This window comes from Suncus etruscus, chromosome 11, assembly GCF_024139225.1.
Source record: "Suncus etruscus isolate mSunEtr1 chromosome 11, mSunEtr1.pri.cur, whole genome shotgun sequence".
Lineage (NCBI taxonomy): Eukaryota > Metazoa > Chordata > Mammalia > Eulipotyphla > Soricidae > Suncus > Suncus etruscus.
Genome location: NC_064858.1, coordinates 61656996 through 61677439, shown reverse-complemented (window position 1 = coordinate 61677439; position 20444 = coordinate 61656996). Strand labels below are relative to the sequence as shown.

At 45.5% G+C, this 20444-nt stretch overlaps 1 protein-coding gene across 2 annotated transcripts in view; it reads right to left on the bottom strand.

The window, feature by feature from the left end:
- Nucleotides 1–10549: 10549 nt before the first annotated feature.
- CHST11 (carbohydrate sulfotransferase 11) overlaps nt 10550–20444 on the bottom strand; it is a 232233-nt gene continuing 222338 nt past the window's right edge. For both annotated transcript variants that reach the window (XM_049783171.1, XM_049783172.1), the window contains exon 3: nt 10550–11404. In XM_049783171.1, the coding sequence (XP_049639128.1) occupies nt 10550–11404 (855 nt within the window). The remainder of the gene's footprint in view (nt 11405–20444) is intronic.

Sequence of the window (20444 nt, the reverse complement as noted above, 5' to 3'; positions counted from 1 at the left end):
TAGAAGCAATAAATATAAATTTAAAAGAAGAAAAAGAAAAAGGGGAGGCTGGTATGGCAATTTTTTTTCCTTTTGGTTTTTGTTTGTATAGGCACAATCAGTATTAAGGAAATTAGAAAGAAAATTCCCTTAACCTAAGAGATACCCCAAGGTCTTTCTTTATGGTGCTAGGAAACGTTCTGCTCAGTTGTGGTTGTCAAAGTCAGTCTTCTTTTATTGGAGATCTTGGTTTTTGCACAGATCCTAGGATGAAGTCTAGGATAGAGTATTTCTTTATGGTTCCAGAAGTTCTGCTCAGTCAGTCTTCTGTAATTAGTAATCTTGGTTTTTGCAGAGATCAAAAGACAGTGTGTCTTCTGATATAATCTCACCATTAGGTGATGAGGTAGTGCAACCTGTCCTTAGATCAACATGTTGCTATTTTCTTGTCATTAGGATTTTGTATGAACCTACCCTGGTGCAAGTTGGTGCCAGAGGGGTATTAGGGACTCCCCGGGGGGTGGAGAGAGTTTGATTCCTGGTGCTGCTGCAGGGAACTTTGCCAGTTTTAAGGTTGGGATCCAGGATTCAGGGTTCAACAGTCAATGTCCAATCACATGAGGTCTAAGTTGAGTCCCCATGACAAATGTTCAGGGTGGATGGAGCTCCTGTATTATAAAATTTATGGGTTTTTATCCCTAGTAGATAAGAGCTTGTTTCTGTACAAACGGTTTTTCTATTTTAGTGTGCCTATGCAAAAAAAAAAATGATGCCATATTATATTGTTGTGCATTTGGGGGTAAACATGACAAGCTATACAATCTCTGTGCTTTGGTTTTGACCTGAGCTTTTATCCTAAGCAAGACTTTTTTTTTTACCCAGATAGTCTCAAAGTGGCCTTTATTTCACCCAATTATTTCCATAAAAATATGGAATGCTTCATGAATTTGTGTGTCATTTTCTACGATAATTTCATACAAAGCAGAACCAAAGCAAGCACACACACACACACAAACGAGATAGAGGAGCTACTGTACATTTGGAAATAAATACACTAAGAGGTATAATTAGTAAGGCATTAAACATACAAAGAAAATATAGATATCCCCACTAAGTATTTTTAAGTAGTCTTGGTGGGGAGATGAGATTCAGAGCACATTTCATCCCACACCATGATCTTATTGAGTCTGAGAAATGGTTTGCAGCAGTAAGGGTCAGGTAGTGTCTTTGAGCTGGGGGGTCCCTCTGAAGCGGAATTCATGCAAGTGTCCACAATAAAGGGGTGGGAGAAAAAGCTGCATAGCAGGAGTGGTGGTTGCAACTTCTTGCTGGAGTAAGATGTGGGGTCACATCTTTGGGATGCCACTTCACTTTGGGAGCCAGATGACAGCTTACTGGGACAGGGGGACAGTCTTGGTTTCTAAGGAGTTACAAACTGAGGGTAAAGATGGTTAAATAGGGAGTGATAACAGATCAGGATTGAGGGGGTGAGAGGGTAAAAGGAGTTCTGAATGTGGGGAGAAGGATAATATATAACAGGGGCTAATACAATATAGGAATGGATTGTTTACAATATAGATTAGGTAAACATAGGAGTCCACTGCATACATACTCACACACACACTTATAGACAGATATTAGAGATCTATTCATAGGTTGTAGTTGGAGGCCTAACACTTATGGGATGGGTCAGAACACTTAAAAATAATTGAATTAAGAGAAAATAAATATTGCTGGAGTGATAGCACAGCAGTAGGGCATTTGTCTTGTATGCGTCCAACCTTGGATGAACCCCAGTTTGATTCCTGGCATTCCATATGGTCCCTGTGCTTGCCAGGAACGATATCTAGCACAGATCTGGGAGTAATTCTCGAGTGTCACTGGGTGTGACCCAAAAATCCAAGGGAAAAAAAGAAATATATTTTTTAAAAAAGAAAAAAAAATAAAGAAAAATAAATTGGGCTGGCACATTGGAGGGAAAAGGTTTTTCCTATTTCTAGGCACTTAATCACTATTCAAGAGAATTACTATATAGTCAATATAGGCACGAAGTTAAAATTTTTTTTAACATTTTATAATGGTGGTGTGCCTTCATTTTTTTTTTTTTCCATGAAAAGTGTGCCTTACCTCAGAAGAAAGGGCATATTCCATTCTCCCCTGAACCAGGAAAGCCATCCACGAAACATCCAGGCTGGTCTATAACATCACCTGGAAGCAATCCTCTACCACGGAAGACCTACACTGCTCAGACTTCGACCTGCTCAAAAGAGACTTCCCTTAACACTGAGAAGACTTAACAACAACAACGACCTGCTTACAGGACAGGGCTCCCTGCATTGCCCTTTGATTGTGAGGTGAAAGGAGAGGATGCTCCACGTCCTGACTTCAATGTAAGATATGCAGATTCCAGGATCTTTAATACAGAAACATGATACCAACAACAGAGACTGTGTGAAAAATAAAAGTGTGTTGGCACTACAGACAATGTATTGGATTGGACGATCTAGCTTGCTTGGAGCCTAGACTTGGTCTTGTGCCAGGAAACTTCAGGGGTCTGGTCTCTTTGTATTTAGGCCAAGGTTATTTCTTTCCATGTCCCTCATATTTTGGTGGGCCTATGCAAACAACAATTGCCACTCTAACACCATTCTTACTCTGCTCCTTTGACTCTAATCCTTAAAAAGAACTCACTTAAAATTTGAGGTTAACTTAAGCTAATATGCATGTATATGGAAATGTAAGAAACTACTATGCCTGTAATGTTTAAGGAGTGACATAAGTTTTATGGCTTTAGATTGCCTTGTGTACTGTTAAGAAATATTATAATGTGTTACAATCTGGGGACTTGAGGGACAAAGTAATTGTACATGGATTCTGTCTTATTTATCTTAATGTTCTTTGGCTGAAATTTCAAAGTTAAGATATCAGCAAGGGAGGGGCCGGGCGGTGGCGCTAAAGGTAAGGTGCCTGCCTTGCCTGCGCTAGCATTGGACGGACCGCGGTTCGATCCCCCGGTGTCCCATATGGTCCCCCAAGCCAGGAGCAACTTCTGAGCGCATAGCCAGGAGTAACCCCTGAGCGTTACCGGGTGTGGCCCAAAAACCAAAAAAAAAAAAAAAAAAAAAAAAAAAAAAAAAAAAAAAAAAAAAAAAAAGATATCAGCAAGGGGACTTCTGAGAATTATGTTATGGGTGATTGTCCTTCCACTGTAACTTTACCTTGTCCTCTTACTTTGCACCCTTGTTCTCATAATTAAAAATAAAAATTAAAAAAAAAAAAGAAAAGTGTGCCTTTGCACACAAAAAAGGTTGAAAACAGCGGTTTAAATATATCATTTCACTGTCTTCTCGCTTGAATTGTTTCAAATGGGAGATCTGGTTTGATTCTTATGTTTCTTCCTTTGTACTTGAGGTTTTTATCCTCCCTTATTGCTTTAAGGAATTTATCTTTCTCTTTGCTTTGGCCATTTGTATTACTATATGTCTTAGTGTTGGTCTATTAGGGTCCATTTTATTTGGAACGCTTTTCACCTCTTGGATTTGTACAGGTGTCTTTTCTGTTATTATTTCCTTCACTACTTTTCTTCCCTGGTACTCTTACAATTAGTACATTATTTCTTTTGTCTTTGTTCATTAAGTACCTTACATTTTCTTTTAATGTTTTCTCTGGTTTCTTTGTTGACTTCTTTGTTGTTTCTGGCTTGTATTTTGTCTTCAAGTTCATCCATATGATTCTTTATATGTATATTTTTGCTACTGTGGCTTGCTAGCATATTTTTTAGTTCCGTCAGTTCCATTTGTATGGGCTCTCTCATCCTCTGATAGAACTTAGAAAATTCTGAGTGTGGAATTGTTGCTTCTATGAATTGCTCTTCTATGGATTTCTTAATTTCTTTGGTTAGTGATTATTTGAATTCCATTGCTAAGACATTAAATGGTTTTAGGTCTTCATCTATTAAGTTTGTGTCTTTTGGAGGACTTGGAAATCTGTTAGAATTTCTCTCCATATCTCCATCTGTTAATGTCTTCCTTAATTTTTCCATTGTTCTTTGCATAGGGTGAGTTGGGGTGCTGAAATTTCATTTTTTTAATGGTCTGTTTTGACTGCAGACCTCCTCTACCCTGCAGTGCTTAAGTGGGGTGATGACAGTGACCGTTTGGAGATTGAGCCCTGCTCTCAGGTCTCATGCCCTCCTCTCTCACCTGTGGTGTGGTGGCCCCAAACCTCCTCTGCCTGTTGGTGCCTGAGTGGGATTATGACAGTGACTGTGCAGAGGTTGAGCCCTGCTCTCCTGGATTCTCTCTTTTGATAGATTTATTCTTTGAGTTGGATGAATTGTCTATGGATTTCTTAATTTCTTTGGTTAGTGATTCTTTAAATTCCATTGCTAAGACAATAAATGCTGGGGCCAGAGAGATAGCATGGAGGTAAGGCATTTGCTTTGCATGTAGAAGGACGGTGGTTTGAATCCCGGCATCCTATATGGTACCCTGTGCCTGCCAGGGGCGATTTCTGAGCATAAGGCCAGGAGGAACTCCTGAGCACTGCCAGGTGTGATCCAAAAAAAAAAAAAAAAAAGACAATAAATGCTGAATTTAGGTCCTCATCTATGAAGTTTGTGCATTTTGAAGAACCTGGGAATTTGCTAAGATTTCTCTCCATATCCTCAGCTGCTGGTGTCTTTCTTAATTTCCAATTATTCTTTGCATAGGGTGGGTTAGGGTGCTGGAGTTTCAGGGTGTTTTTTAAAAAGTGGTCTGTTTAATTGTGTAAAAGGTGGTTGGAGGTAGATTTGTTTTAGAAATTTTTTGTTCTATTATGTGCAAGGTACCCAAGTATGGTAGAGATGTTGCAGTTTAGTTTGTTGGGTTTTTCCCTTGTTTGGGGCTATATATTTTCTAAGGGAGAAATAAGTTAGGCATGGTCTGCCTAGGACTGCCTGGTATAGATTGAAGTGTCAGTGGATTTTGTGGGGCAGCAGGACTATGGCCAGATTCCACTGATCTCTCCTGACTGGTGGCGGCTGGAAGCGCCATTACACGCAGTCCAGCTTTAAATCTGCCTTAGGTTCCTTGCATCCCAGCACCAAAGCTGGGGTGCAAAGTTGGGGTGATGAGGACTTATGGGGGGTTGCACCTGGCTTACCCCAGCCAGACAAGAGGAGGCTTCTGACCAGCAGTGGCTGGAGGTGCCAAGATCGGGTCTTTTTGAGAAAATGTTTGAAATGACTTTGGGGACTGATGTGGAATTGTTGATATATTTCCACTCCCTATGGATTTGAATAGCCATGTGTGTTTTATCTGTTTGACATAAGATCAGTAATGATCTCACCCAGACAGGGGTGTTTCTCACCTGAGGTTTGTGTTTCTCACCTGAGGGGCCCTGTAGAACCTCAAGATATTGTAAGGGATCCATGAAAAGATAGTTGGGTCCAAATTGTTGAGGAGGCATAGAAAGAAAACAAGATGTAAGGGGACCACAGTTGGAAGCAGGAAGAAAAACACTTGGTGTAGACACAGATTCCTGGTCTTTGAAGTTCTGTAGAGGCCCCTGTGGCACTTTCAAGAGTACCAACTAGAGAGTTGGAGTGATCGTAGAAGGTAAGGCCTTTGGTCTCCGGCATCCTAAATGGGTTCCTAAACACAACCAGGAATTACTTGTGAATGTTGAGCCAGAAGTGAGTCCTGAGCATCACCAAGTGTGACCCAAAACCCAAAAAAGAAAACACACACACACACACACACACAACCAGCCAGGGACTGAAGTAATGGTACACTGGGTAGTGCATTTACCTTGCATGTATCTGACTAACCCCAGTTCAATCTCCAGAACCTCAGATGGTCTCTGAGCACTGTCAGGAATTATTTTTGAGCTAGCAGAGCCAAAGTAAGGCCTGAACATAGCTGGTTGGTTTCAAAACTAAAAAAGTAAGAAATACCAACAGGCCCCAACAAAAAGACATTTGTCTTTCTTCCCAGGCAAGAACACTAAACCTGGGATGTCCTCATGCAACTTTTCTTTCCATTGACATTGATGGTCCCAATGAATATGGCATAGGCCATGCTAAAGTCACATAAAAGAGGAAATACCTAGGGGCTGGATACAGTACAGTAGATAGAGCATGCAGCCAACCTAGGTTCAATTCCCTATGTCCCCTATACCCTGTAAGGAGTGATTGTAGCCTCCAAACAAATAAAAACAAAAGATGGGGTTCTGAAGACCCATCAACATGGATCCAAAACCATTTCTGTTCAGAGGTGATGCTTCTTTATTTTTATGGGTGGTGGGATTCGGCCATGTCTGTGGGTCATAATATTCTAAGAGCACACCCGCTCATCCACTGACCACAAAGGGTTTGAATCAGGGTGGTCTTCCCCAAGGTAGACAGCAGTCCCCAAGCTCTGCCTCCATCTCTCCGGGCAGGCCCCCCACATACTGAGCAACACAGCTTCTCCCCCCTCACAGTCTTTTGCCACTGAGCCATGAACAAACCATACACAAAGAAATGCCTTATTTTTTTTCTTCTTCTTCAATTTAATTGAAGTTACTTAGAAAAATAATCAGGCTTGAATGGCTTTTCCTGGAGGAAGGTTCATGAACATTTCACACTTATGTTGGCAATGTAGAATTCAGCTTCCTTGAACAGTACAATAAAATACAGGGAGTTTTCTACAATAAGCCCTCTACTGCATACAGATATGTAAAAAGAAAAAAAAGGTTCCCTGGAGAGGTTTCCTTCCATGTTCAAGTATCATACTGAGCATGCTCAGAAGGAAACAGAGGCAGCCTCTGGGGATCCAACAAAGTCACAGGCAGGGGTGCACCTGCTCATGGTCAAAGAGGGTGTGCAGGGTCTTGTTTCTTGTTCAGGGAGGTCAGTGGGTGGTGTTGGGAAAAGGCATTGTGTGGGAAGTGCAGGGAGCATGAAGTCAGGCCTGCTGACAGAAGGGTGGGCACAGGGTTCTGATGGAAAAGGACAGAGCAGCTTGGACTGGGTTGGGGGGTAAGGAGATGGGTAGGACCAGGCTGAGAGGAACCTCTTGAACAATCTGCCAGGGTAGAAGAGGGTCTTTGTGACCCCTTCCTCTTTTTGGTCTAAAACATGACAGTCATGTAGAGTCAGGACTTGCTTCTGCTAGTGGATTTTCAAGCGGTTCTCATGCCTTTGTCAAGTGTCTATGTCCCACTGCCCTGGGGTGGCCACAGAGTTTGAACAAGCCCACCAGGACAGAGGAAGGGAAGAATGTCTTAGACACCAAACTCCCAGATCCACTGGGGAGGGAATAGGGTTGGTCTTGAGAAACTGAGAAATGTAGGTCCTGTGAATGATAACCGAGAATTTTCCAGGAAGAGTGCATGAGTAGGAACACCTTTATTAATGCCCTGGGTGTACCTGGCTTGCAAATACTGCAGTACCTTTGATGAGGTGCTCAGAGATGGGGGCCCTTGTCTGTACTTTTCTCTACTGAAGTATGCAAAAGAAAGTTTGCAAAAATTTTTCTTTTACAAAAACACACATTCCCTGGCATATTTTTACCCATGAACTTCTTTTCTCTTTTGTTAAACAATGACAAGAATACATTTTTTACATTCTTCAAAAAAGCCAAAGAAAGGGAGGGAAAAAAAGGTTATTTTTATGCTATCAGAAACGAATAGGTGAACCCAAAGTGAAAGACTAGAGAAAGCAGCCCTCATTGTGGACCCAGACTGGGTGGACTGTTCTTGGGAGGACAATCCATATCACTTGAGAGAAAGTGAGAGAAGGCAGGAGGAAGAAGGCAAACTTTGTACGCTACGCAGCGTGCTCACAGTTAAACCAGACAGACCCGAACATGCGCAATGGGTAAAAGCAGAGACAGTTATCCAGAGAACAATGAAAAAAGCACAGGACCAACAACCGCAGTGTGGGATGAAGAAGTGTTGTCAGGGCTTCAACTCACATTGCTTTTAAATCCTGGGAAGCAGGGCAGCAAAAGCCCTTTCATTCTGTCAACATTATACCAGATGTGCCTCCCCTCTGCTTCTGGGGGAGGCAAAAATACAATGTCTAAGATTCAAACCATTGCACTTAAGGAACTGATACATTTGTACTTGGAGTAAAACCTCGTAGAGATGAAGCAGTGCTATGTTTTGGGTTTGGCAGAGAAGGCTGGGGGTTATCTTTGAAGAACTAAGATGAACAGAATCAACTTGCCCAACGTCTATTTTGTGGAATATTAATTAGCTCAGGGACATGATCTGCAAAGTAGCCATACCTGTCAGGTACGTTGGGGAAAGGCTACCCCCGAATGATGTTTCCGAGGGCAGGGAGTGGGAGTTCTTAATGCACTGAATACTTTCAGGGCTCTGGAAAGTCACAGAGAAAAGAAAAGGACTGAAACTCCTTTTCCCCAGGATCTCTGAAGTTGAAGCCGTAAGGGCATGCCCATGTCAACTTCTTGTTTCTGTGCAGCACATGCCAAAATGCGGGGTAATCACTTTCATTTGGAGGAGCCCCCTTTGTCAGGCCAGTTACATGCCCCGAACTGGAGTTCCCTGCCCAGTTCTAAGAAAACAGCCGAGGTCTGTGATGGGTCTGGGTAAAGCACGTTGCATAAATATCTCTCTACCTAGAAAAGGGCTTCTGCGCCCTTTACAGAGAGCAGAAGGCTTGGCAAGAAGGGACACAGCACTTCACCAACAGCCCCAGTCACCCACCCACCCAGGCATACAGCTCACTGACAATCAAAATAAAATAATTTCCTCACTGAGAGGCAGCAGCTGCTGCTTACTTCTTGGCTGCGAATTTATTACTCATTCTTTATTTTTTGTTTAGAATATCCTTCTCATCCCTTTAGTCTCAACAGCATATAAAAACAAAAATGAAAAACTTAGCCATACCCATTCCACCCCACCCCCTATTATTAGACTATTATCATTATTATTATATACACAGTAGCTGCTACCAACTCATTCACTAGCAGTAAGAGAACTGTAGCTCAAACATCAACCAAGGCAGTAGAAATGGCTGGAAGTGAGAAGCGAGCATGTATAGATGCCAATGAGCAAGCACCCATGGGCAGGGCTAGTTGCAGTCTAGGGTTGCCGTGGTGCAGAGGACTGCATGAAGATCAGAGAAAGCTGGCCTGCTCATTTACAACCTGGGAAGGGCTGTGCGTGTCTCTGAGAGCAGGGAGCCCATTCTGATCTTCATGGGGAAAGAAATGCCAGACCACTGTAAAACCCTGAAGGCAGGAGTCTTGTTAAGGCATTTCACTCTGGGACAAGCTAAAGACTAGCAAACAATTCTGGCCTAGGGCAACATGGAGGCTGGGCTGCAGATGACAAGAGGAGGCACTTAGTGTGGCAAATGTCCCCCTTCCCTCACCCAAGGTGAACACCACTAACAGTCCTCCACACAGGTGCCTGGCTCATCTGATGTGAGGCTTAAAGGCAGACACTACTAGGAACTCAAACACCTTTCTGTCATGGGCAGTGAACCAGGAAAACTGATCTAGAGACGTGGCCTGCTTGTATATGGTTTTTTAAATGTGGGCGGCGGGGGGTGGGGTGGGGTGTGGAGGAAATGCACATTTGTTGGTGTTTCTATAAACTTTTTATGCATGAATAGTTCAAACCTCATGTGAAGTCCACAAAAACCAGGGGATTGCTAAACTTTTGTATCTGTCAAGCTGGACCGTATGTCTGTCTATGTAAAAGCTTCTTGAGGGCCAAGGCTATTGGTTTTGTTGAATGTCCTATCCGTAGAGCCTAGAATTAGGCCTAGCACATAATAGTTGGTCAATAAATACTTGTAGCCTATAAAGCAACAGCTGCTTCTCTCACAACTGGCACTGCCAGTTTAAAATTTCTGTAGAAAAGTTTATTCTATTCAACTGCTAATTCTTGTGAAAAAAAAAAAGCAAAAAAAGCAACAAATGCAAAACAAACAAACAAAAAAAAGAGGTCATATCGGCTCTCTTCTTAAAGAAAACAGAAAAACCTCACATTTCGTTAGTGCAAGGGATTTCTGAGTTTGGACAATGAAGATGTCTGAGAGAATTTCTGAAAGAGCATCTATTCAAGAAACAACGGTGCTCTCCTTGCATCATGATGTTCTGAGGTTGATTGAGACATTTCTACCTCAGGATAGGCAGGTGCAAGTACAGAAGAAAACAGTTTTCTGCAAAGACACTGGCATCTTGCTGGTGTGAAAAAGAAATCCGGACAGAGACCATGTTTAAATATCTATAAATAATATTAATTCAAACTTACGGAATGCACAGCTCATGGCATTCACCAGCACATAAGGAACACTTTGAGACAGTGATGCCAAATTTATGTCTAAAAACAAGGACACTGACCCTCAGGCCCCTGCATCTGTGTCCTTCCCACCTATTTAAAGGACTTTAAATAATTCCCACCTATGCTGCTCGCAGCATCTCCTCCCCCAAGAAACATTAATTTACAAAATAACCCAAGATCTATATAATTCTTTTGACAAATAAAAATCTTAAATTAAAAAGCACATTGCTCTCTCTCCCACTTTCCCCCACCCCTCCACCCCTTTTCCCTCCCGCTTCCCCATCCCTCATTCCAATTTCAGGTAGCTTGGCACTGAGTAATTGAACATTAAAAAATCGAGTTTGTAGACTTCGTAGAGCTGCGTTTGATGCTCTGAGCTGATGTTCTGGAAGAACTCTGTGGTCATTTCATCAGTAGTTCTGGTGGACTTGGCATAGGTGGGGAACTTCAGGTAGCTGCCCACGCCGGCCAGCTGCAGGACGTAGTTGGAATCCTCCTCGAGTGTCTCGTACTTGCCCACGAGGTCGTAGCGGATGTGGCACGGGTGGCAGAGGGAATGGACCGTCTGCCAGTGCTCGTTGAAGGGCTCCTCACGCTGTGTGTGCGGGTCAATGAGATAGGCCACGAACTCCTCAAACTTGACGTCATCCCCCTTGCGCAGCGCCTCCTGCGTGGCGTTCTTGCGCTGGCGCCGGATGATCTTGGTGCCGTAGCGCTTGTGGAAGGATGTGTTGTACTTCTGCGTGAACTTGTTGCGGTAGGCCGACACCAGGCGCTCGAAGGGCTCGCGGACGAACAGGAACTTCAGATAGCTTTTCAAGCGGTGGTTGATTTCGGGAATGCTGTACTGGTTCAGGGTCTTCAGGTTGGCCGACACGTGTGCCTCGTTGGCTGGAATTTCCATGGGGTCACTGTACTTGCCGCGCCCAGTCAGGACCATCATGAGCCGCTTCCAGTTGGTGCAGGCCACCTTGGGCACGTAGCAGTAGATGAGCTCGTGGTCCTCATCCACCACCAGATGCTTCAGGTCGTTGGGGGTCAGCACCCGCCGCTTGCGACTCAGGGCGCTGTTGGCCCTGCAGGCATCTGTGACCTGGTCTCGCCGCGTCTGGTGCAGGATGGCAGTGTTGGAGAGCTCCAGCTGCAGAGTGGGGGAGGGCGGGCAAGAAGAGAAGGAACGTCAGTGTCTGGGATAGTCCACTTGGCCAGGAGAGCCAGCAAAGCCGCCCATGAACGACCCAACGATGTATGGAGGATTCAACCCCAGCCGCACACCACACCATGTGGAACCGCACCACAGCCCTGCATGCCTGGCATTTTTACCAAAGCTATATGCCCCTATTTCCTTTTCTCTACATAACCACCTGGAAATGTTAAGAGGATGCATTGGGCGATACCAAAACCTACCGTGGTGCCATGGTGGGCAGTGGAGATGTAGTGATTAGGAAAGGACAGCGATGTGTCTGGATAGTACTACAGATGGGGTATTTTCCTTTTTTTTTTTTTGGTTTTTGGGTCACACCCGGCAGTGCTCAGGGGTTACTCCTGGCTCTACGCTCAGAAATCGCTCCTGGCAGGCACAGGAGACCACATGGGATGCCGGGATTTAAACCACTGACCTACATGAACGACAAATGCTTTACCTCCATGCTATCTCTCCAGCCTCATGGGGTATTTTCCTTACATGTGGCTGACTCAGGTTCTCTCCTTGGTACCTGATACCTGATATCCTGGTACCTGATTCTGTCCCTGGTATCCTGATCCCCCCAGGAGTGAGCCTTGAGCATAGCTGGGTGTGACATAAAAAGAAAGAGAAAAGAGGAAAAGAGAAAAGGAAGGAAAGAAGGAAGAAAAAACAGTCTCAGGGTTACTAAAGCAAAAAATGAAAAAGAACATTTCCATTACTGAATTCTTAGCCCTCAGCAGATTCTGCACTACATAGATCTAGTACTTCGAGTTTCAGTGCAGTAGATCAGAATTCTTTTTTTTTTTTTTTTTGCGGGAGGTCACACCCAGCAGTGCTCAGGGGTTACTCCTGGCTCTACGCTCAGAAATCGCTCCTGGCAGGCTCGGGGGACCATATGGGATGTAGGGATTTGAACCACCATCCTTCTACATGCAAGGCAAATGCCTTACCTCCATGCTATCTCTGGCCCCTGGTCAGAACTCCTGGTGCAGAGAATTTTGACTTCTTGTAGGACTCCAAGTATGTGTTTTTGAGGGCCACCAGAACAAAGCACCCTAAGACAGGTTGGGTTGAGGAAGCTGAAAGGGAGGTCATCTGACTGGCCTGCAAACCACCACCTTCACTAGACTACTCCTCTGAGCTCACTCACCCAGGGTCTCTCTCTCTCCTACGGTACCTGTCAGAATCCTAATGGATTGGGTGACCCTGGTGCCTCGTTATAGCAGAGGCACCCCTTTGAAGCTTCTAGATGCTGCTATGTTGGGAGCTGGGTTCCAGGGTATGAATTGGGAGAGGAACCAGTCCTCAGCTCAGGGGACACTGCAGCTGCTTTGTTGGGACAGTAACCTGACATCATGTCACATGGATCTATTGGAAACCAACCACTTCTTCATTACAGAGTCCAAGTCTGTGGCTGAGAAACTCTCAGCCCTGAACTTCCATCTTCTCCTTTTCATTTCTCCCCACAATAGGATGCTGATACTGGGAAACATGGACTCTGGCCTCTGGGCTGAGTACTGCTTCCTTGCCAAGATGTATATTTTTAATCTGAGTGTTTTAAAAAAGCAGCTGCAATTACTGTCAGACCTAAATTTAGGCCCCATTTGAAAAAAAGTCTCTCAAACTTTACAACATTTCATCTTAAAAGGAAGAGGGGCCTCCCTTAAATTAAATCCTCCTCACTGGTGGTTACATTTCCCCTGGCACAGAACTTCATGGAAGGAGGAGCCAGGGTCCCCAGGTGGGGTGATGAGTGCCAGGCAAACACACAGGAAAAGCTTAATTCCAACCCTCAAGGGAGTGAGGGCTGGAATTATCTCCAAACAACTGCCTGCTTGGGTCCACCCTGATTCTCAATCTGAAAATCCCACCATGAGCCCCAATGCCAACCGAGCCCTACCAGCTCTGGCCTGAACTGCCACAGTCATGTCAATTATAGGACCAATTGGACTGAGAAACAGAGAATCCAGTGATCCCATTTGCTGGACTTCCATTATTTTTCCTTCTGGATCAGAAATGCCTAAACTTGCATGAAAACAAAAACTAGTTAGGAGAAAGCAATAGAGAAACCAAGTCCACAGCAAAGAAGAGGCAGTTCATTTCTGGAAAATCTTCCAGGCACCCACTATTTTGAATTCCCAAGTGCTCAGTGTCCTTCAAATAAGTGACTTGCTATTGGGCTACAGCAACTGTACAGAAGATGGGGCTCTTGCTTTGCATGTGGCCATTGTGAATTCAACACCTGATACTGCATATGGTTCCAGGAGCCCTGGCAGGAGTGACCCTGAGTGCAGAGGCAGGAGTAAGAACAGCCTAAGCATTGCAGGGTGTGTTCCCCAAACAAAAAAAAGAAACTTGCTATTAAGAAAGACAAAGAAATAAACTTAAGGCTTAAGTCCAGGGATTGTGGAACAGGGTCAGGGCCCCATCCAAGCAGTCTGTGCTGAGATCTGGTGACTCAAAACCCTCCAGGCCCACCTGAAAAATGTCCCCCAGGCTTCCACTCTGACAGCTTTCCTGAGGTCCCAGGAGAGCCCTACACTCCATCCCAGAGATGTGATGCAACTGCTATGGGTGTGGCTAGCTCTCTTGGGGTATTCTAAAGCCACTGCATGGGACAGGCTAGAGCCACTCTCTTGCCAGCATCTGGAAATGAAGCAGGCCTCTAGATCCAGAAGCCATGCCTTCCTGGTCCTCAGTATCAAGTAGGCCAGAGGCCACTACGCCGGATGCCTAAGTGTCTCTGTGCCTTTACATCCTCATTAGGAATGATGTGCTTTAAAGTCAGCATCCTTCAACCTTTCTACACCTGTGGAAAACTTGTCCTGAACATGGCCGACCCAGGTTCAATCCCTGGCATCCAATATGATCCCGAGTACTGCCAGGATTGATCCCTAAGCAGAGTGCTTCCTGAGCAAAGAGGTCCTCTGAGCATGGGCCAGGAGTAAGCCCTGAAACTACTGGGTGTAGCTCTCAAACCAAAAAATAATAACCTTGAACAATGAAGTGTCCAGACAAAGATGGGTTGTTTCAGACTCATTTTGAGGTACTTTTTGCGTGGATGGGACTTACATTTTATGGTCAGGGTAAGGTCACAAACTCAAATGCCCTTGGGAATATTTGGGAGTCCCTGAGTCACTGATGGTGGGAGGTATCTCTGTTACCACATGGTGATGGGAATGGGCTCCTTTTATTCAATTTCTTTATTTCCCTTTCTTTGCATGTTTCGGGGATCCAAACCAGGTCTCCTTCATGCAAGGCATGTGCCTCATCCCTGGACCATATCCCTGCCCTATGAAGCATTCAGAGAAGTCAGGAGAAAGAGTTTATGCTTCATCTCTGCATCCCTCAATATTGGCTACAATAATGACAAACTGTTTCCTATAGTTTGGAGGCCTATAGTTACCTATCGTTTGTGGGCTACTTGCAGTCCCCAGAAGCCCTCACCTGGCAGCTGAAGCTGGTAAGGGGCAGTCTTGTAGCATGCTGTGCTGAGCAGCTGCTAACTTGGCTCAGTTAACCAAAGGGCAACCCAGAAATGAGGAGTGATGGTACATGGGGACATTGTGTGAAGGAACTATAGGTGGAGTGGCTAGACCTGAAGAGAAGGCTCCCAGGCTCCCCAGTTCTGGGGAGAAGCCACTGCACCCTGGCTCAGCTACGCCCACTATCCTGTTTCTTGGTTTTTGTTTTTGTTGTTGGTTGGTTGGTTGGTTGGTTGGTTGGTTTTGGTTTGGGAGGCAAAGCTGGTGGTATTCCTGGCTTACATCTATCTCTGTGCTCAGGAGTCATAATGTGGAGATCAAGCCTGGGTCAGCTACATGCAAGGCAAATGCTTTAACTCCTGGACTAGTCACTCCGGTTCAAAGGGGAATATCTCTCATTGTTTGGGTCATTATTGTCTCTCCAATGGCTGCCACATTTAAGACATCAAAGCCTTACACCATGAGTCATGAGTGAATGAACACATACAAAAAGAACCACCTTGGGTCAGGGGGGTTTCAAAGGCCAAAGGTTGCCCCAGATTCTTGTGGTACAGGCCAGCCTTTCTGCTCCTCTCCTACAGCTGCCCCCAAGAGCTCAACCTCAACAAAGACAAGCAGCTGGGGCTCTCGAAAGTGGGGGTGCAAGAGCCTCTGATGATGGTGAGGCTCCCCAAGTGGGGAGACCAGGAAATGGGGGAGGAAAACACAGTCGAGGGTGGGGTGGGGGGCTTCAGGCTACTAGAGATCCTTTCAGCCCCTCCAAGTGTGGCTTATAGAGCCCCCTTCCCCCATTTTCATCTGGGATCAGCTGTTCAGGCTTCTGGGGCTGGGCAGGGTGAAGGGGGTTGCCAAGGCTCCTGGCTCCAGTGAATGGAGGCCCAGAAGCTAGTCAACAGCAGGGGAGGGCTCAGCTCTTGGTGCGAAAGGCTGGACTTCCTGTGGCATCAACGACCAATGCGTGGGGTGTCCATGCACCTGCTGGCAGGGTAGAGTGGAGGGTCCCCCATTGTGCAGCCTCTGAAAGCTCATCCTTCTCTCAGCCCAAGAGGCTGACTGCCACCCTGATCACTATGGGCCTCACACAGGCCCAAGATCTTGGGAATCAGGGTGTTAGGACTATCCAACCTCTCTGGGACTCCCTCTGAAACTATTCAGTACTTCCTACACTCCCCAGAGTGTCAGCACACTTGTATTCTGCTCAGAGCACCAGATTCTCTCAGACCTTCCTTTCCTCATCAGTGAAATGGGACAGTAAGTGTCTACTTTTCAAAGGATTTTTCGTTTGTTTTTTCTTTTATTGTTTGTTGTTTTTATTGGGAGGCACACAGAGCAGTACTCCAGTAACTATGTGGTGACCAAACCAGGGCCTTCTGATTTCTAAAGAAAGAGCATTAGCATTCTGAGCTGCCTTTCCAAACCTACTTTTTTTTGTTTGTTTGCTTTTTGGCCACTATCGGCAGTGCTAGGGGGTCATTCCTGACTCTGCGCTCAGAAATCACTCCTGGCAAGCTTGGGGGACCATATGAGATGCTGGAGATTGAACCCGGGACAGCTGCATGTAAGGCAAATGCCCTATCCTCTGTGCTCTGGCACCCCAACCCTACATTTTTATGTGTGATTTTTTGTGTATGTGTGGGAAGTTGACCAAGTGGTACTCAGGAACCATCTGTAGTTCTGGGGATCAAGGCAGAGTTAGTTGCATTTAAGGCAAAAGCTTTAATCCCTGTACTCTCCAGTCTTTTCTGTTTCTATCTTTGTTTTGTTTTGGGGCCATACCTGGTGGTGCTCAGGGGACCATATTGGGTAAAAGGGATCACAGCTGGGTCAGCTGCTTGTAAGCAAATGCTCCACTTGCTATACTATTGATCCTGCCCAGAATTCTTTTATAAGTGGTGTAGTGATGCTTGGGGGGACTCAGGAAACTATGTAGGACCTCATTCATGTACTCCAATTTGGGCTAGCTCTATGGTCCCTCAGGGTCATTCAGAATCATCCACAAGAAAGCCCCGGAGAACATCCAACCCAGCCTCAGTGGGCCATGAACCAGACAGAACATACCAGGCTGCATACCACTATGCCCCAACAAACCTTCATAAGTGCATGAAACATAGTGGGGTGCTGTGTGGGCTGTGCTGGTTTTACAGTGAGAATCTAGATGATGGATTTGCCCTCATGACCCCAAATCCCATGCTACAGAGCTCCAGTCCTCTTTGGAAGCTTCAGGACAATTTGTATACTTCGACTTGGCTAAGGCCAAGGGATTCAATGAGTAAGACATGTAGCTGTGGGAGCCAGGAATACCCCAGTGAGAAGAGGCGAGGGTGTGGGCAACAGTGCTGAACAGGAACCATTGGGGGACAGAAGGCTGGTTCCTGCCTGCAACAAGCAGGGAGCTGTCATGGAGTCCCCAGAACCTGATACCCCCCCACCCAGGATAGGTACCCATGTGCTGCCCACCCAGCAGTTGTGGGATTCTGAGGACCCCAAAGCCATTACTTTGCAAAGCTGAAACAATTTCTCAGCCTCCTCTCTGGCCCTGTGGTGTGCTCTGGGCACTCCTAGTACCAGCTAGTGAGGTCTAACTTTCAGGCTTGTTAAGATCTGATTAGGTTCTAGTTAGGATCAAACTTGCCTTGCATGTGGCCAATCAGGTTCAATCCCTGGTTCTAGCCCTGAGCAAGCCCTGTGGTCGCTTAATAAATCTGAAACAAAAGAAGGGGGGAGGAGAACAAATTGGCTTTAATAATCTCCTCTTTTTTGTGAAGAGGAATTTGCAGTTTAAAGACAGTTTGATCATTCCAGAAGCTTCTGAGACTGGAAAGACAAACCAGAGACCTATGACTTCCTCTTTCTTTCAACCTGAAAGCCAAACTCCTCACTTAGGTTTATCCTACTCACAGCCTTGGGAAGTTTTTAAGGCCAAGCCTGAGGAGACTTGCAAATGAGTTCCTGCTGACAAAGTGTGAATAGCAATTGATTACAATCCCCAATTATTTCCAAAAGAACCACTTCCCCAAATTAGACCTACAGCCATGAAAGTAAGTGAAGACTCTTGAAGGGAAGTGGGAAGAAATATGGTTGTTTGCTGAGATCACCATGTTGTCTAGAGACCATCATCTCTTTCACTTGTTGGATTTTAGGTGTGAGTAGGCATGGAGGGGGTTGGTCCACTCTTGGCAGTGCTGTGGGCTTACTCCTGGCTCAGGAATCACTCCTGAGAGCGCCAGAGGCACCACATAGGTGCCAGGAATCAGAGCTGGTTTTGTGCAAGGCAAGGGTCTTGTACTCTTTCTTCAGCCCCTCAATGCTGGATTTTACCCCAACATGGTCCAGGCAAAGGGCTGTTGGCCAAGACTATTTCTCTTTCCCCTTTGCCTGCCTGATTCCAGGGCATTCACTGTCTCGGTTTAGATATCTCAAGGTTCAGGAAGTGAGAGGGTGGGGAGATTTTCCTGAGCAGGTCAGGGCTCCCCTGCTCTTTCCCAGTCCCTCTCACCAATCATTTGGAGGCCATTTATACCCTATCCTTGTCCTCACAACTCGAGCACTTAGAATACAGGACTAACACAGTAGATGCTCTATAAACAGCGCTGGAATGAGTCTGAGGCATTTCCTCCTCAGGTTCTGAATAGAGATTTCTTTTTTTTTTTTTTTTTTTGGGCCACACCCGGTGACGCTGAAGTGTTACTCCTGGCTATGCGCTCAGAAATCACTCCTGGCTTGGGGGACTATATGGGACACTGGGGGATTAACCATCCTGGGTCAGCCATAAGCAAGGCAAATGCCCTACCGCTTCGCCTTCACTCCAGCCCCTGAGAGGAGATTTCTGTCTATATCACAGAAGCAGTTGGACTCTTTATTTCCCCTTTCCTTTTATTTTATTTATTTAGGATTTTGGCCCACACCCAACAGTGTTCAGGGGACCATATGAGATGCTGGGAATCAAACCCATGCCTGCCACATGCAAGGCAAGCACCCTCCCCATTGTGCTATTGCTTTGGCACCTCCATCCTTTTTTCCTGCCTCATTAAGTAAGGAATATTTGCAAATGGGTCTACGCAATTCAATCTCATCACTTTTACCCCCACTATCCAAGACTCACCCACTCTCTCTGATTTGGGGTAAACCTACTGAATACCAGTGGGGGTCACCTACTCCCATCAGACCTTCTCTGGGTGCTCCTGAGCTGTAATGAAGGTCTCCAAGGACAGATTAAGTTTCTCTTTCTTTGGTCATAGCTCAAGTGCCCTGCACAGAAGAACCAGTCCCCCCACCTCTGTGTCTGTCGCTGGCGCTGTCAATATATTGATCACATCAATTGCTTCTCAAAGGACTGCAGGAAGAAGCCTGACCTAAGGGAGCAGAATGCAACCTTGGATCAATGAAGAGCTCTAAAGCCCCAGTAATAGGCAGAGAAATGGAAGCCAGACTGCCATAAATAGCCTTGTGGCTGTGAGCAAGTTATTCAACTTCTCCAAATTCTGCCAAGAACAAGGTCAGAAAACCGGCAAGGGGGCTCTAGACTGTGCTGGGACATACACTTTGGGGTTCTGACAAGTGATCATGAATGGCAGAACCAGTGGGTGCATCAGGAAGTGGTTCCCTTTAATTGATAAATGAGAAATGATAAATGAAAGATGTACTGAGGGGATCCCATTAAAAGTCCTGGGCTGAGAGTCACTGACCCTGCCCCACATCCCCCCATTTCATCAGGAAGACAAAAGCTTGATTCATCTTCAGGTCCTAAGTGAAGGCTCAGAGCTGAGCACCTTGCCCAAGGCAATATGAGTTCAGGTGCTGCTGATGCTGCTCAGATCGACATTCAATAATAACATTTAGCCTGAAATCACTGAATACTGGGAGAACAAGTGACAACCCCCCCCCCCCCACACACACACACAGGGCTGTCACATGGAAGGCTTCTGAGGCTTTTGGGGCTAGAGAGAGAGCACTATATGGTCCCCCGAGCCTGCCGGGGGCAATTTTTGACCTCAGAGTCAGGAGTAACCTCTGAGCACCACCGGGTGTGACCCAAAAACAAACAAACAAACAAAAAGTAAATCATTACTTGTGACTGGAACAATAGAACAGCAGGAGAGACATTTGCCCTATAAGCGGCAGAACCAGGTTCAATCCCAGGCATCTCATTATAGTTCCCCAAGCACCACTAGGGAGTAACCCCCAAGCATTGCAGAATTGTGGTCCAAAAACAAACATTAAAGAAGATAGACCATTAGAAGGCAGTGCTTTGAAAATCATAGTTTAAACAATCTTAGGAACTATTTATTGATCTGCTTCAGGAGAAACAACTTTTTTTGTTTTTGTTGTTTGGTGGCCACACAGACAATGCTCAGGGGTTAGTCCCAGCTCAGTACTCAGGAATTACTCCTGGCAGTGCTCAGGAGACCATATGAGATGCTGGGTCTGAAACGTGGTTGTGTGCAAAGTAAATACCCTCCCCACTTTACTTATTGCTCTGACCCTGAAAAACAACTTGTTTTCTTATGCTA